The sequence below is a fragment of the Podarcis melisellensis genome (assembly GCF_964234715.1).
Source record: "Podarcis melisellensis genome assembly, chromosome: 12".
Classification (NCBI taxonomy): domain Eukaryota; kingdom Metazoa; phylum Chordata; class Lepidosauria; order Squamata; family Lacertidae; genus Podarcis; species Podarcis melisellensis.
The window spans coordinates 58375145-58393641 of NC_138544.1; the positions used below are offsets into that span (position 1 = coordinate 58375145).

At 45.0% G+C, this 18497-nt stretch overlaps 1 protein-coding gene across 2 annotated transcripts in view; it reads right to left on the bottom strand.

The window, feature by feature from the left end:
- The window catches only part of SMARCC1 (SWI/SNF related BAF chromatin remodeling complex subunit C1), a 95091-nt gene that overhangs the window by 32844 nt on the left and 43750 nt on the right, over positions 1–18497 (bottom strand). For both annotated transcript variants that reach the window (XM_081931526.1, XM_081931527.1), the window contains exons 20-22: positions 10352–10610; positions 8955–9116; positions 1233–1294 (exon numbers count right to left, since the gene is read on the bottom strand). In XM_081931526.1, the coding sequence (XP_081787652.1) occupies positions 1233–1294; positions 8955–9116; positions 10352–10610 (483 nt within the window). The remainder of the gene's footprint in view (positions 1–1232; positions 1295–8954; positions 9117–10351; positions 10611–18497) is intronic.

Here is an 18497-nt window from a genome sequence, read left to right on the forward strand (position 1 = left end):
GTCAAATAGGAGGAGAAGGCAATTGTTTCCTTATTTAGAAATACTCTTGACCGATTCCAAAGCTCCAAACTAGAAAAGCCAGCTTAGAGTCTTCAGTGAATACTCTTGGCTTCAGTTTCTCTATGTGTTAAAAGGTAAAGGGACCCCTGACCATTAGGTCAAGTCGTGGATGACTCTGTGGTTGCAGCACTCAGCTCGCTTTACTGGCCGAGGGAGCCGGTGTACAGCTTCCAGGTCATGTGGCCAGCATGACTAAGCCGCTTCTGGCGAACCAGAGAAGCGCATGGAAACGCCGTTTACCTTCCCGCTGGAGTGGTACCTATTTATCTACTTGCACTTTGACGCACTTTCAAACTGCTAGGTGGGCAGGAGCAGGGACCGAGCAATGGGAGCTCACCCCGTCGTGGGGATTCGAACCGCCGACCTTCTGATCGGCAAGCTCTAGGCTCTGTGGTTTAACCCACAGCATACTGGACCTAAAACTAACTCCAAATATTCCCTTCTAACAACAAAAGAGCATAGTGGGAAAAACAACATCCAATGAAATAAATCCCATACTGGAAGTCCAAACTGGTGGATTTCATTGACTGCTTTAGCATGGTTTAACCCAGCCTTCGCCAACCTGGTGCTCCCCAGACGTTTTGTACTATAATTTCCATCAGTCCCAACTAGAGTGTAGGCTGACTGGGGCTGATGGGAGTTGTAGTCCAAAACATCTGCACGGCACCAGGTTGACAAAGGCTGATTTAGCTCAATATGCATAGGCACCTGTCTGCTCTGTAGCAGATGTAGACAAAAGAATCCTGTGTTTACTTTGGCATTCCTCAGATCTTCCTACTCAAGTCTCCTGCTTTAAGTTAGCAATATGTTTTAAAGGGATTACATATGTTTATATTTTAATGCTTGTGCAATTGGTTTTTATACCTGAAACCGTTTAGACTTTTTTAAAACAACAACAACAATGAACTGATGTATAAACTTTATGAAACAAGTAAAAATAGAAGCCGATTTTTGCATTAAGCAGGACATAAATTAATAAATACATAATTTTAATTTAGGTAAAAAACAAGATGTTTTCTTAAAATAGGTGAAAACAAACTCTGAGCTTGTGAAGATGGGACTTTATTTTCATTCAGAGGCTTCTGTATTATTATTAATAGTAATAAATCATACTCATGAAATGCTTGAAGCACTGCACGATTTTTAAAAAATGGCATTTGAAGCAGTCAGACCTTAACTTTTTCTGCCTGTGGTCCATCTGTCTCTGTCTCCATTTTCTCTTCTTCAGCTCCATCTGCAAGGCAGAATAATTAACACTTAATACAAAGCTGACCGTGTGGCAACAGGAACAGTTATTGATAACCCATCAGAGGACTAATGGAAGCCTCTTGTTTTGTTTTTCGGGGCACTTTCACAAAGCATCATCACATTGAACAAGGTGATCGCAGCTCAATCCCTGCTGGCCATGGGTAATCAAACTTTCAAATCAGATCAGCATTACTAGTCATCCCGTCCCAGGAATCAATGCTTCTCTGCCCACCCCAGTCTGAGAATACACTGGTAAGCCTGTGCTACATATGCATATATATGTATAGAGATTACGTTCACATGCTTTCCAGAAGAGCAGATTGATTGGTTCACTGAATTTATTTATTTTTTTAAACTCCATTTGAGAGTAACAACCATCAAATCTAGAGGGGCTTACTTCTGAGCAGATCTGCATAGGAGAGGGAAATCTAATCTAAGGCAGACACAATGAAAACAGAAGCAGCAAAGCCTTTATTCCAGGTTACCTGATCCAGAACACTTTCGCCTCTGGCTCTGCCCCCAAACAACAGGAAAAGGACTGCCCATCCCTACTCTAGAGAGATGCTGTGACACGGATCCTGCTCTCAGAAGCCAGCCACTCGCATGTATCTCTGAAAATTAACTCTTCCCTGCGGTGGGTTAATTCTCCACAAGCTCCTCTGGCTCAATGGCAAGCATGGGTGCTGACATTTCTGGCGGATTGCTCCAATTATCATTTAGGCACGGAAATAACGTGTGGAACACGGCGATACGATCTTGCAAGAGTTCCTAAAACATGTGTTCCTAAACATCCGATTCCTGGAAGCCTGGGGTAAGCTACAGGGACCCGTAATTATTCTTCCAAAGCATCAGGTTCCGGCTTCTGTTGGATGCAGAAACCCAAACTCTGGCAATGAGAATAGATTAAGCAAATTAAGTGCGTTTATGCACATTTTCGTAATTGCCATAATTTATGGGCCCAGGATTGAATGTCTTGGCGCAGGGTAAACAGTCCTAAGTAATTGCCACTCAACACCTCCACACAGCCTGTAAAACAAGTTAATTAGATATATAAAACTCTCACAGCGATCAATTAGAAGAGCGTCTCAAGGCAAAGACTTGTTAGTGAGTATTTTAGCAAAGCTTCCCTTTGCTTGTCCCACTGTGTTCATAAGGTGGTTTCATATTATGCTTGTAACAGAATATGAAGCGCCTGTGAAAACTTGCCCCCCCACGCCCCCGGGATCCCCAGCCATTCCACTGGGGCCTCTGTGTCTTTTCAAGCTCTTAAAAAGTCTCCCTTTATATCCTTATTTCCACAGTTGGTCCAGCCAGCTGGCACTCCTCAGCAAGCGACTGCAGCTTGCTTTCCGTCTTCCCCCAGGTGGCAACTGCTTACTCAACTCAGTGGCTACTAAATCCTCTTGCACAAAACCACATGCCAAGACAGGACAACCCACACTGGACCGCGACGACACCCTGATCAAATACATCTCCTGTTTGCCAAGGCAATTCACTCTCAACTTTTGAGTGCTGTGCTTTTCTGCAAAGCCCTTCCTGAGGCTCTCTCGCTGCTGACTGACTCTCCGCTAAACTCTCATCCGTCTCAAAGCACTCCCTGCCTTCTGGATAAAGATCACGCAATTCTGCTTTAGCCGTGAAGGTTAAAAACAAAAGTACCTTGTCATTATTAGCCAATTCCCTATGGATCCACCCATCGCCGGCCTTCCTCAGCTGCAGAAGCACATCGCCTGTCCATCAGGGACAAGCTATTCACCTGCCTTGCCCCATCCCCTACCTGAGGGAAGGTGGGGTGGTTGTTTTTTTGCTATTTGGATGTTCCCTATTTTATTGTTCGGCATTGTTTCAGTGTTTACTAACATGAGGTCTTTGTCTGCCCTATTTACATTAGTGCGACTGTTTTGCTTAAATTGTGCTCTGTTTGCTTTATCGTGAAATGTGGTTTTCATTTACTCTGCATGTTGTGAGCCACTCTGAGAATGCACCTGCCATGGGAAAGTGGCATGCAAGTGAAAACATGACAACATGCACGAAGGAAGAGGAGCTTTGCAGGGGATTGGACTAGATGACCACTGGGTCCCTTCCAACTCTTAAGATTCTATGATTCAACCCTCTAGCTGCCTTCACAGCAGGAGAGAGGCCTGCTGCAAAAGGACCACCCCAAGGCCACTGCCTAGGGTTGCATGGCAGTGCAGCTGGCTCCAAATATTCTACTTACCCGAACAGAGTTGCCGCGCAAATAAAAAACCGCAAACCCCCCCCCCCATATGCTGCCTTGGACAACTTGGGAGGATGTGTGCACAGGAGAGGCCCTGAAGTGAGGTTTTCAGCAACGGAAAACATCCGATCTGAGCAGATGTAGAGCTGCATCCACTGCAGCTCATGCCTGACATGCTCCATGGAAACAAATTTGCAGGCTATTCATTTCCCTTCCTAATAAAAAGCTGGAAGCTCATTGAAAGCCTCAGATATTGAACAGCCACTGGGAGCTCTGCATCCGGGGGGAAAATGGATTAGCGTCTAGTCTTCCAGGGCAGAACAAGCTAAGCTGCAAGGAAAGGAAGAAAATAAAAGATGTTGTGGCTCTGCATGGGCACATGCATTAAATAAAACAGAGGGAGTGAGGAAGAGACAAAACCAATCCTGAAAGGGCTCGTTTAAAAAAATCAATTTCAAAAAATGGTTGGAAAGGCCAATGTGTACAGCCATGTTTATCATAAGAATACAGTGGTACCTCTGGTTGCGAACAGCGTCTGCGTGGGTCGCAATTCGCCGCTTCTGCGCATGTGTGTGACGTCATTTTGCGTGTCTGCACATGCGCGAGCGGTGAAACCCGGAAGTAACCCTTTCCGGTACTTCCAGGTTGCCACGGGACGCACCCTTAAGATGCTCAACCTGAAGCAAACGTAACATGAGGTATGACTGTAGATGAAGAAGAAGAAGAAGAGTTTGGATTTGATATCCCGCCTTTCACTCCCCTTCAGGAGTCTCAAAGCGGCTAACATTCTCCTTTCCCTTCCTCCCCCACAACAAACACTCTGTGAGGTGAGTGGGGCTGAGAGACTTCACAGAAGTGTGACTGGCCCAAGGTCACCCAGCAGCTGCATGTGGAGGAGCGGAGACGCGAACCCGGTTCCCCAGATTACGAGACTACCGCTCTTAACCACTACACCACACTGAGTCTTTCTTCTGCCATGACATACCAGAAAACTGGTGTGCTCTTTTCAGGAGGGAAGGGTCGCTTATTACCAGCTATTCTGTACTGAAGAAGATTTACAGCCAGAGTGGGCCACCGGGGAATGCTCCCGAGACTTGGGAAGTTTGCAACCTTCCCAGGGCATTTTTCCAGGGTGGCGGCAGCAGCAGCAGAGCGCAACCCTGAGGTGCTGCATTTGAAGCCTCCAGTAAGTCCTAAGAACCAGTGAACGATGCGAGTGAGGATTTCTCAACTCTTTCAACACGAAGACATGGGAACGACAAAATATTTCGCTTAACCTTAGGGTTTCTTCATGCCTTATGCAGTGGCATTTTCTCAGCTACCTGAACAATTGCACATTTGCCGCGGGTGTGCATTACATACTCACTTGTTACATGTAAATGTGTGGTGTGACCCGCGGTCTATGCCGCCCATCATGGCTCTGCTAAATGATTCAGGGATGGGCGCTGGGACTACCAGCTACCACTGCCAACGCAGTTGCTCATGCTGCAGTTTTACGGCTCAGCTACAGTAATTCCTACTGAGGGATCACCCTCCCCCAAGGAAGCGTTTTATTTAGCAATAATGTTTTAAATGCAACCCTTCTGGTTTTAGCTGCCCAAATATATAAGCAGTATTTTCGGCAGGCATATACCATGCAACTTTGCTGTTGCACATTTGTAAACCCCACCCCACCCCCCGCAAAAAAAGCGCAGGCTTGGCGGAGGGCTTCTTCGCCTTGCACCCTCTGGTGAAAAGCTGTTTCAGAGAAGGCGCTGCAGACCGTCGAGTGACCCAATTCAATTTTGCCAAGCCACTCCCCCACAGAGAGCCATCTGCTCCTGCCCTAATTTATTCCATTAGTCACAGATCAATACAAATCACATTAACTGGCTAACATTAACTGCAAAAATCCAGTTCATTTCTCTCATTCAGAAATAATCTGCATCTCACGTTTTATTCTCTGGGCCAAGGAAAGGCTTCAGATTCTATTATCTGCCGCTAGCGAGCGAAAGGGAAAACACGTGGCTTCTTACTTATGTCTCTGCTGTCCTTGCTGTAATTTTGCATGCTGTACACCCATTTACAGTGGTGCCCCGCAAGACGAATGCCTCGCAAGACGGAAAACCCGCAAGACGAAAGGGTTTTTCGGTTTTTGCGTCGCTTCGCTAGACGATTTTCCCTATGGGCTTGCATCGCAAGACGAAAGCCCATAGGGAAATATCCGGGGACCTCTTTTAAATGCTGGCGGTGGGGAGCAAAGCCTTTCCCCCCCCCCTCCGGACTTCAGAAGAGGTCCAGGAAGGCCGGCGGGGGCGAAAGGCTTTGCTCCCCACCGCCAGCATTTTAAAAGCGGTCCGGGATAGCAGGGAAGCGCTTCCCGCTATCCCGGACGGCTTTTGAAGGCAGGCGGGGGGGAGCAAAGACTTTTGCCCCCCGCCAGCCTTCAGAAGAGGTCGGGGGACAGACTGTCCCCGGACCTGGTCTGAAGGCGGTTTCCATAGGAACGCATTGATTTTTAATGCATTCCTATGGGAAACCGTGCTTCGCAAGACGAAAAACTCGCAAGACGAAAAGACTTGCGGAACGAATTCATTTCGTCTTGCGAGGCACCACTGTACTGTATTTTTAACGGAAGCGGGGTCTCTAAATATTTCAAAAAATAAATATTTAGCACTCAGTACTAAAGAGCCCTATTCAGGCGCTTGTTCCTCCATCTGATGTTAATCATGTGGAGAAAACAGTGGGGTTGAGGACACTCGCCCTGCCATATTCATAGTTGCCTCTGAGGATGGCCGCCTGTAAGAGATAACCAATTATACAACCTTCCATAGACATCTGAAGGCAGCCTTGTATCGGGAAGCTTTTAATGTCTGCTGTATTGTGTGCTCTTTTGTGTTTTGTTGGAAGCTGCCCAGAGTGGCTGGGGCAACCCAGTCATATGTGCTGGGTACAAGCATAAATTATTATTATTATTATTATTATTATTATTATTATTATTATTATTATTATTATTATTAATATTATCATCATCTCCACTTAAAAGCACAGAACTCAGCACAGCCAGGAAAAATCAAAACCTCGCCCTGGTCTGGTTCTCTGAGAGGAAGTTCCAGATCTATTGGAGCAGAGTATTAGCTAGGCAGCCATGAAGCTAATCACATCCTCAGGTGTTTACCTGAAACCTATAAGGCACATGGAAAGGACACAGAAGGGAAACAGAGCAAAAGGACAATTACTGAGATGTTCACAAGGGTGTGGAGCCTTGAGATTCAAGTGTCAATGCTTGACATTACTGCAGCTTGGCTGAAATTCCCTGTTCTCAGAGACTGGGGCAACATGTGGTACTGTTGCTGCTATCGTATGTAATTGTGAGAAGGAAGATTACTGTAAACTGTGTGGGTGCTGAAGGTTTGTGGGTATAGGAGGAAGAGAAGAGCAGGAGTCTAGGAAAATTAGTTTCAATAGACAAAATTGGTGAGACACTATGGTTCAGGAGGGCACAAAGTAACCGAATGTCCGTCAGCCAAACCGCGTGCTCCTCTGTACCTTGACTGGCGCTGCCTGCAGAAACGTTAAAGTAGGTAACGTAACCTACAAACGTAACAGCGTGCTGCAGACTAAGCACTGTGGCATTTTGGTCTTAGCAGGAGGCTGAATCAAAGGATGTATTCACCATGGTGCTCAGTAATTATATTTTGACAAAGCTGTAAAATTCTGCTTTATTGTGTATGCAGAAAATGGAAGGAACCATGCCCTAATTACTCTCAAGTCTCACACCAGAAGCAATATCTCTCACTCAAGGACTGCTTTCCATGGTGTTGTACAATCTGCTTAAATGTAGGAATTATCAAGATGACCCCTAATTTGCTGTTTCCTGAACTTGCGCCTGCCACATACTGATCTATGCTGGTGTGGCATTTTGATCATTATTCCAAATGGGGAGAATAATGTTCAGTCTCCAAGCATAAAACCAAACGTCTCATATTGTAAATGACTTTCTGGGAAATAAATAAGGCAGTCCAAAGCACTATTGACACACTTCTGACACCCCACAGATTCTCAACCATTGTATCAGGCATAATTCCAACTCCCCCGTCAAGATCAAACATTTCATTTTTCTTGAGTTCATGAACGATGCAGGCAATAATGATTACAGAGTACGAGCTGTCATGTGACTCTCAGAGTCACAATTACATATTGGTTTTCTTCATCACTCAATGACCAAAAATATGGTGGCTGATGTGAACAACCCAATCTCTAATTCTGCTTGCTCCCCCTACCCCAAAATAAAGCAAGTCGTGTTCTAATATACCTTTTCCCTTAGTTATGATTGCCTTTGGTTGACATAAACACAATAAAAGATCACAAACTGGCTTATAAGTATAAAATCAAATTTACTAGAATAATAGCTAGAATAGAGATAGACTTGTGACCATTCAAACAACAAACATACTAAGGTGCCACGTGCAAGACAAAGCCTAGAGATACTGTAAACATGGAGTGGATAAATGCACAACTCTATCTTAACAAGTTACATGTGCAGTAAATGTTATACAGACTGGATAAATGAACCATTCAACAAGTAGCGTAAGTCCAATCACAGAATGGCAACCCCATGCTGCCACAATGGCAAGGGTAGCAACACTGGAGAATATGACAAAGTTTTTCAACTCTGTTTTTCAAAGATTGAACTGGATGAGAAAAGTGGAATTGAGAATTATCCTGTTGAGAGGTTATTCTCACCAGGGTGTTGGCTTTGATTTGTCTTCCTGTGATTGATCCATGCATACGGCTTTGTGTTTCCAACTCAAGACCCATTGAAGAACATCTCATCCAGTTCAATCTTTGAAAAACAGCCTTGAAAAGCTTTTTCATATTCTCCAGTGTGCTATCCTTGCTGTTAGTATGTTTACTGTTTGAATGGTTACAAGTCTATCTCTATTCTAGCTATTATTCTAGTAAATTTGGTTTTATACTTATAAGCCAGTTTGTGGTGTTGTTGTTTTGTTGTATTATTATTACCGTCACCACATTTGATGCTTTGTGTACAGTGGTGCCCCGCAAGACGAACGCCTCGCAAGACGGAAAACCCGCTAGACGAAAGGGTTTTCCGTTTTGGAGGCGCTTCGCAAAACGAATTTCCCTATGGGGTTGCTTCGCAAGACGAAAAAATCTTGCGAGTCCCTGCGGTTTCCCCCCCGGTTTTTTCGCCCTTTTCCTAAGCCGCTTAACAGCTGATCGCTAGAAGCCGCTAGACCGCTGTAGCGCTAATCCGCTAAGCTGTCAATGGGCTTGCTTCGCAAGACAAAAAAACCGCTAGACGAAGAGAATCGTGGAACGGATTCTTTTCGTCTTGCGAGGCACCACTGTATATACTTGACATAAACACACATCAGAGACAAGCATGATGGGCAGGGGCACCAGACGGCAACCCCTAAGGACATACCAAGTTTTTCTGGCTCATCTGGAGCTGTTCCGGCAATGCAGCTGCTCTCTAGTCCGTAAGTGGGATCCACTTTTCCAGAGACTCTGGCTGCCTCCTGCACCTTCTTGACATGGGCCTCAACCAGTTCCAGTGGGACTTCCTCTCGGACCCTTGAAAATTCCTCTGTAAAAAAGTAAAAACAACAAAGCTTAAAAGTTTGTTTTTAGGCGGGAGGGTTTTCAGAGTCATGTACAAACAGAACAGGTAACTCTTTAAGACAGCGGTTCTCAACCTGTGGGTCCCCAGGTGTTGTTGGACTGCAACTCCCATCATCCCTGAGCTCTGGCCTTGCTAGCTAGGGGTGATGGGAGTTGTAGTTCAACCACACCTGGGGACCCCCAGTTTGAGAAAGGCTGCTTTAAGATGACCCTGCTGGATGATCTGATTGCACATTTTACACTATTGTAGTTACTCCTGTTTATTGGACCATTTAGCAAGGGAGATGTGAGTCACAAAGCCAAGAGCGGAGTGGGAGAAGGGGACAAAGGGAGCTGACAAGCAGGACAGGCCAATGAATAGCAGAACAAAGGGAGATGTGGCAAGAGACTTGGGCAAGGCAGACAAGAGGACCCCAAAATTAATGGCCAAAAAGCTCAAAGCACAAAGCAGCACCAGCCTTGAGAGAGGAGCCATGAAAAAGAGACATAAAAAGGAAGGTAATTTTAGCACCAGCACTTTGAATTGACTGATCAGGGAAGATGACATGCAGAGAAGCCTTTTGGGGAAGCTGCCTGCAGAATGGATAAGGCAATTTCCAAGTTATTTTAAAAACGCATTACTCTCACACAGTAAACTCTAATGCACATATTGCCATTGTGCGGCAATTAATAATACAAAGGCTGTTTTGTTCAGAAATCTTGAGAGCATCTTGGACAGCATCTCAGGAAGATGAAATCAAGGATGGGAGCAGACAGCAGAACCTGAAGCATTCGTAATAGGTTAGCAAGGCCCTTTTGAAGTTATGCGTTGAGCTACACAAACGACAAATTAATGCTTGGCGTTTAGGTACCACTTGGCTTAGGCGGTGCTTTACTAACGTTAACCAATTAAAGGTAAGTGACAGCAGGCAGCAGACTGCAGAAAAGATGAAAGCAGGCTTCAATTTGCTTCTCTGGGCAGGTTTGCCAGCCTGTGTGCAGAATGTCGTCTCCCCCCCCCCCCCAAAAAAAAACCCCACCCTTATAAATACCAGCATCTTCCCAGGCAGTCCTTAAGTAGTTTTGGTGAATTTACGACAGATCAACCAAGGAGACGGTGGAGGATTTTCTTTAAGGCTAAGTCAGCGCCAAGCATGAAATTAAGACCTTCTCAGACAAGATTGAACTGGAAAGGGGGTGGGGAGGGAAGGTGATCCATACCTAAAGCTGCTTTAGCTGCAGCAGACGCCACCCGGGGATCCACGACAGATGCCAGAAAAGCCACGGTGCTCATCACAGGGTTTCCAGACTGGCTGAAAGGCACAGGCTGGTAAGCCAAAGGGCCCAGCGAGGCATCAGAGTTCTCCAAGTAAGGATCCTCAATGGGAAGCCTCAGGAAATGGAGGATGCACTCATCCTGGGTGCGGCTTCCGACATGCTCAGAAACTTTATTCCAGTCATCTTTGTACATCTCCAACGCCTTAAAAAACAAAGGGGGGAAATCAACTTTTAAAGAGACGCAATGCAAAGGTAGTTGGTTCACAAATTTGGTATACCATGAGAACAGCAGGAAGTGAACATTTGTTCAGATAATAGAAACAATTTGTGGTCCTGTTGAGATTAGAAGCAGGTGTTAGTAAGCTGTGGGGAGGTTTGGCTACATGTGACCACTCTTTTAAAAGAGATATTTCGATAGATTTTTGTGAACGTCTTTCAATGAAGGTAAATAATAGCGAATATGTGTAAAAAGAACAAATATGAAGAGCTGAGAAATTCTGAGAATGCTTATTTCAGAAAAGGTGAGTTACCAGACCTGCAAAGCAAGTGTCAAAAGTGATTACAGTGGACCAAAACAACATACATTCTGCAACTTGTTTGACAGCAGGATCCTTCTATTGTATGAGATAAATGAGAGCCTTCTTTCAGTATAAGCAAGCAGTCAGAGAAAGGCCAGAACATTGGAGACAAGCATTTATGGTGTAAGCTTGCCCCTAAGTACCATCCTCCAGTCTTTGGTACCGCTGGGCCATCACTGCCATTTCTGAACTCTCCTAGCGGCAAAAAATCTCCAAGCAGCAGCCACTCTTGGGGATCTTTTACCACCCCTTCCTTCTACAACATTGACTCTGAAACATGAAGAGAAGGTAGCCAAGATCCTAGTCATTTAGATCCTCCGACCTCAGAAACATGCCTAAAACTTCTGCTGCATTATTGGTATGGTGTCTTCGATTCAGGTTCCCCACCCATATATTTCCCTGAACACAGAAACAAAATTCAGCAAAGTAAGGGCTACACCAGCCTAGCATTTCAGCTTTGGATCTGAGAGTTGCTACTTCAAAACACCTTTGGCAACCAGCATGTGGCTTTACCTTCTCTAGAATGAGGCCAAGTGGTGTCCATCAGCGTGGCTGTTGCTAATCCGACTCCAAACTCTCTCCTCCTTCCCTGGCCACCTCCAATCCGACAACCTGCCCCTTGACCTTAGCCTCACTGGTCTTTGCACCAATTTATCTACTATAATCTTTCCTATCACCTTTCAAATGCATTGCAAGTCTCACATGCCATCTCTCTTCCTTTGAGCAACTCAGGTCTCTGCAAGCTTTACTGCCTTCCATCTATCTCTCTTTACCCATCTCCAACCTGGTTTACAATTACCTCTAATCTACTAGTCCATGCTAGAGCGTCGTCTCTTGCCAAGATTATTATTATTGACATATTCTTTGTGTCCTTCCTTCCTTCCTGTAGTCCCTTCTCTTGGGTTGATTCATATTAGCTCATCTAAATTGTCCCCACCCCATCCTGACATGACTCCACTCTCATGTAAACCATCACCTGAAGGCCTAGGCTTTCAGACTGTTCTCTTTATTTGCTGGCTTCTAAGCTTTGTGTGGCCGAATTATCTCTTCCAGCTTGTGTTTTCTCCAAATTTTGGAACTATGGCAGCTAGAATAAGTTGTGGAATTTAATATAATTATCTGGAGGAGGGCAGAATTGGTAGATGGAGATATCCTGTTTCTATTTCCCATCTGAAATGCAACAGATCTCATCTAGAGCATGTTGAAAAGGGAAAGGGAAAGTGAACTGATGTTCCTTAAGGTGAGGGAGGGTACCAAGGAGAATAGTGCAGTGCAAACACTTTGATTTTTATGGAAATATTGCACAAAATGATTACAAATTTTAAAAAAAGGAAAGGCAGCATACCTGTCAAATGTACTGGAGGGTACAAATAAAAAAAAAGGACTTCAACAGGTTCTCTTTCTCTGGAGAGAAACATGACCTCCAAGTCTTCTCTCCCATATGGAGTGTAAGAACCCAAAAATTTATATGAAAGCAGCTGCTGACAATTTGATTACCTGAGCTTTCCTACATCAGCCATCATGTCAACTGTTCTACAAAATCCAATGTCACCTTGCTCATTCCACATGGAAACAGCCAGACTTGTAGTGCTATCACAAGACGCAATTCAAGTTCCAGGGACTAGAAGTCCATAATAAAGACATCCCGGTTTCGCAACAGGAACAAATGAGGCATATATCTGTGTGCTGTATGTTACTGGTATGAGTTCCTGTGAGATTTATTTGCTGCATTTGAAATTTGGTGTTCTCTTCTGGGAAGGCCTGGGCAGGGAATGCTTTTATAACATGTGGTAGCAAAATGTACACTTAGCTGCGGCCAATCCCAATTTCTTCACTAATACACCCGCAGGATACAAACGTTAGAGAACATGTTTGTTGCCATTATGTTTTACACCTACACTACACAATGTGCGAAGCAGTTCTAAGAAGGAAGAAATGTGTGAATGGAGCTAAAAAAACAACTGACACTGTAAATGCAAAGAGTCAGGGACTAGGAGAAGCAGCTGGGACAGAACTGGCTTCTGCGCCAAATCACACTTTCTATTTTAACAACGATGTTCTTGGGTTTAGTCAGTAGCCAGGAGAGCCTGAAAGGCAAAGGATGCTGGAGAGATCACAAACTGAGTAGGGGGCTTCCAAGAATCTGCTCCACCTGGATTCCACTCTGTGCTGCACTAATTCTAACCGGGCACATAAATGTTTTTCCCCCCGTGGCAACCTTGATTTCCGCTTGTTTCAGCTGTCTTACTGCTTAGAAGAAAGCCAGTGACGTTTCCTTTTGTGTTTCTGTGGAATTTTAACATGTATGTAACACAACTTCATTTATCTGCCTGCTGGGATCTGACAGTGATTAACCTGCAGGGAGGGGGAAAACCGACTCCGCGCCAAAGTGATACAGGGCCGGCAGGCAAGGGACAACTTGGATATTTATTTTTTTGAAGCTTGTGACATATGCACTTCCTCAAAGGCACTCTAAGAATTTGTAAAGGACGTGCTTCATCTATTGGAGGTTGAAACACAAATTGATATCCGCTTCGCTGCTTTATCTGGATGTTAAAAAGTATGAGAGGAAAAAAGCAGTTGTGTCTAGAGAGCTAAATTATAGTACAGACGCTGGGCTCTCTCCCTGTCAAAAATGAATTAACAAGATGGTCCTCCTATGAATTAGCTGCTCTGAAGCTTTCTTGCCGTCCTGCATAGCAACAGTTCAGTTTTACCCAAGCGCCACTGATATCATTGTCACCTCCTTTCAAATATGGAAGTATAAAATCAACTGACACCTCTGGGCTGCAAATAAACCACATTACTGTTATCTTTCTGGAAATCGCTGTTCCAGGCTATTCGCACTATTAACGGCAATGAAAGTGTAAGATATGCTGCCGCTGCAAATAACCTTATCAACACGACTGATTTACACAATCAGACACCGTAAGGTGCATTAAATGACATTATTTTATACACTGCATCCCAGTGTTGATAAGCAATGCAGTGTCAAACTCATCATCCTGAAGTAACACAGATGTTTTCATGTAAAATGGACCTCTGTATGGAAGCAGAATCCCATCCAATGAAGAAGAAGAAGAAGAAGAAGAAGAAGAGGAGGAGGAGGAGGAGGAGGAGGAGGAGGAGGAGTAGTAGTAGTTTGGATTTGATATCCTGCTTTATCACTACCCAAAGAAGTCTCAAAGCGGCTAACTTTCTCCTTTTCCTTCCCCACAACAAACACTCTGTGAGGTGAGTGGGGCTGAGAGACTTCAGAGAAGTGTGACTAGCCCAAGGTCACCCAGCAGCTGCATGTGGAGGAGCGGGGAATCGAACCCGGTTCACCAGATTACAAGTCTACCGCTCTTAACCACTACACCATACTGACAGTGTTCCTGCTACGTATTCAAGAAATTGGGGAGAGACAGTGAGTGCACCTTTTATAAGACAGAACCTGCCTCCTCCTTTTGCTAGTACTCTAACATCCATACTGCTATTAAGGGGAAAGCTTTAGCTAGCTACCTTACCAGGAGGGAACAGGTGGCATGTGGAGACGGCAATGGGCCGGATGGTGACTGTTCAGTTGCTAAGGTGGTTGTGTGTTCCCTCCCTACCCCACTCAGGTTCAAGTTATGCCACTAAACTCCTCTTCAGGAAAGGCAGGGGTGGTTTCCTAAGCAAGAGGAGAAAGTCTATCCTGGCTGCTTTCCTGAAACCGAAGGAGATTTGCTTGGCCTGCCAGAGCTATTGCAATCCCAACGTGGGCTAGGCAGAGAAAGACCAGACCTGCACGCTCTTGCCGATTAGACAACTTGATTTACTCAAGTAAGCACAAGGCATGCTTTGCCGCCAAGCAGAAAGATGCCTGCGCCGTCAGAAACCAGCGGCTACCGTTTCCCTCTCGTCTGGCAAGAGGGCTTCTGGCTTCCTCAGACACCAAAGTCAGCCAGCACTTCCAGGTTTATATTAAGCCACGACATATGCGAGCACAGATCTTGAAAGCCTCCGTGTTGGAGCAACACAGGGGGAAATTAGGCCTGCTCAGAGAAACAGCACAGCTGGTGTTTACTACAAACTCAGTGCTGAACAATGAAAAATCTGCGAGGGTCGTAATACTGCACACTTGGCCCAGAAGAACTTGCACCCCACAAGAAGGTGACAGTGACGTCAGGCAGGATACATGTGTGAGCTCTTGCCAGGGTGGGTGCTGCAAATATGCAGGGCGAGCCCCCACCCCACAACAGCCAATGAACACACCTAACAGACTAGAACATCACATGACTAGAGCGACCCCTTGCAAGAGCTTCCAGCTCAGCCCTGCCTCTTTGGTCTGAGCTCACCACGGCTCGCTGCCCAGTATTTCCTGCCTCACTTTTTATCCGTGCCTCATCCTGTGCCTTTTTACTTAATGCCAGTTGACCTAGCAGTAGCCCAGTCTGACGCTTCTCCACAAATGCTTGGGGAATACAAGTCGGATACATGCTTTTTCTTTTTCTGCTTTGCTCCCCCAAACTCAAAATGCTATTAAGCTCTGCTTTTCAAAAAGCGAGACAAAAGTACAGCACGGCTACAATTAACGTCAACAGGGAAAAGCGGGTGATATGGAGAAAATATCGACTGGAAATACCATCGAGACCTCCCAAGCAAAGTATCAAGACACTCTTATTTTCAGACTAGGGCAGGCAGTGTGCAAGATTTTGTTGCTGTTGTTGTTCCAACGCCCAATGATGGAGTGGACGGCCTGGGCAGGAACAGAATACTATGGTTCAGTTCAGCATTGACAGAAAACCATGGCTTCCTGCTATGTGAATGAACCACGGTGAGCTTTGAGCTTCTGCCCCCCACTCCCCTCTTTCATCTCCAGGAGTAAGAAGCTTCTGCTTCTATAAGAACAACAAACATAAGAAGAGCCTGCTGGCTCAGGCAAATGACCCATCTAGGCCACCATCAGTTTCTCACAGTGGCCACCTAGATGTCCGTGAGAAGCCCGGAAGCAGAACCCAAGTGTGGCAATCACACAGGGTCCCCGGACATTTCACCGTCTATTTATCCCTGCGCCACTACTTCATTTCTCGCTGCCACCACCCAGGCCATACCTGGGACAATACTGAGTCCAGTCAGGGTTAAATTGGAACATAAACTTTTGTTTATTTATTGCAGTTTAACAAGTGTGTGGTTTCATAAACAGTATCAGACAATTACATTCATGGGGTGCCTATCCAGACCTATAACTTCCGCTACCTGCTCTCACTCACTAAACCACCTCTCAAATATTTACTTCTCTGCCTAGCCCCTAACTGTTCCTGACTCAGCCTATTTCGCTACACTAACTCAACCTACCCACAAACTCTATCCCAATTCACTCCCATTCCAACCAACCACCCGAACTCCTCCTTTTTGCCCCCTCCCAGAGCTGGTTTTATAGTCCCACTGACTCCACCCCCCTGGGACCTGACTGGGGAACCTGTTTAACTATTTCACCTCCAGCACTCTCTCATATGTTAACCTCACACCAAGCAGGACAACACTTTTGTCTCCTGTGAAAGAGAAGCATTGCTGTCTCCAACTGTAGAGGTATTAAAGCTAGGAGCCACCAGCAGCTCTCTGCTGCATAAATTTTTCTAATCCTCTTTTATAAAAATTATGTTGAATCATAGAATCATAGAGTTGGAAGAGACCACAAGGGCCATGGAGTCCAACCCCCTGCCAAGCAGGAAACACCATCAGAGCACTCCTGACATATGGTTGTCAAGCCTCTGCTTAAAGACCTCCAAAGAAGGAGACTCCACCACACTCCTTGGCAGCAAATTCCACTGTTGAACAGCTCTTACTGTCAGGAAGTTCTTCCTAATGTTTAGGTGGAATCTTCTTTCTTGTAGTTTGGATCCATTGCTCCGTGTCCGCTTCTCTGGAGCAGCAGAAAACAACCTTTCTCCCTCCTCTATGTGACATCCTTTTATATATTTGAACATGGCTATCATATCACCCCTTAACCTCCTCTTCTCCAGGCTAAACATGCCCAGCTCCCTTAGCCGTTCCTCATAAGGCATCGTTTCCATCCTTTATAATACATTTATCTTGACATCCAAACTTGGGAAACCCATGCTTTGTTTAAATTAAGGTGAGAACAAATCAGGATCAAAACATAGGGAACTGTGGTTAGTTTAAACTCTGAAGCAGAAACCTCTAATGTCCCCTGACATGTGGAAGATATTTTTGGTGGGGGGCAAGTGAACACAAAAGCCCAAGCAGGCTCATTCATGTAGAGGGGAACAATGACTGCCTGTTGTGCCTGAGGATCAATAGAGGATGGCCTTTTCCTACTGGATGCTGCCTGGACCATTTGCTCATCAGAGGCTGTCCTCCCATCACCTAAAGCGAGGTGGTGGATGCCTAGGAAGAAGACTTTTTCTATCGTGGTGCCTTGCATTAGTAACACCTACCCCAGAGCAGCTCACTTTATGTCATTTTAAATGCCTCTTCAGCACAAGGAAGAGGGTCTTTTTCAGCTGCCTAGCCACTGCAGCACATTTTAGAGCATGTTTTATTTTCGTTTTTATAGCTCTGCTGGATTTTATGAGTGCTACCCTTTTGCACTTTTAACGTTTTATATAGAGATTTCATTACAGTTTCTTCATATAAACTGTACATCACTCAGCAGCCTTTGCAATGAAGAACTGCCGATAGATAATATTAAACAAATTCCAATATGTATGTAAGCAGCTTTGAGACACAACCTAAGGCTCTGTACAGCAAGACTACAAAGGCCTCATCGCATCTGGAAACCAAGCCTTATGAGGAATGGTTTAGGGAGGGAGGAATGGTTTAGGGAGGTGGGTATGTATAAGCCTGGAGAAGGGGAGACTGAGAGGAGATACGATAGCTACCTTCAAATATCTAAAGGGCTGTTACATGGATGATGGAGCAAGCTTGTTTTCTACTGCTCCAGAGGGTAGGATTCAAACCAATGAATTCAAGTTACAAAAAGGGAGATTCCAACTAAATATCAGAAGAGCTTTCAGGTGGTAAAGCTGTTCGACAGTGGAACAGACTCCCTCTGAAGGTGGCAGATTCTCCTTCATGGAAGGTTTTTAAGCCATCTGTCATGGGTGCCTTGCAGGGGGGGGGGGTTAGATTAATGACCCTGGGGTCCTTTCCAAATCTACAGTTCTGTTTTTATATGATTCTTGCATCAACTCATCCACAGCTTAGCAACAAAACACCATTGACAATTCTATAGCCATACAGCTGACAACCAAGGACTCATGTTTTACTTATTGCTTATTATTATCCTATTATTATTTTTTATTAAATTTATGTACCACCCTCCATCAACAGATCTCAGGGCAGTTTGGAATAAAATACAAGATAAAACACAATAATTAAACCAAAACCACAAAACAATAACCCCCCCCTTCCCACAGGCACACCTAAAAGTCTGTAGGATATTAATCAGCCAAATGCTTGATTGAAGAGGAACGTTTTTGCCTGGCGCCTAAAAATATATAGTGAAGGTGCCAGGCAAACCT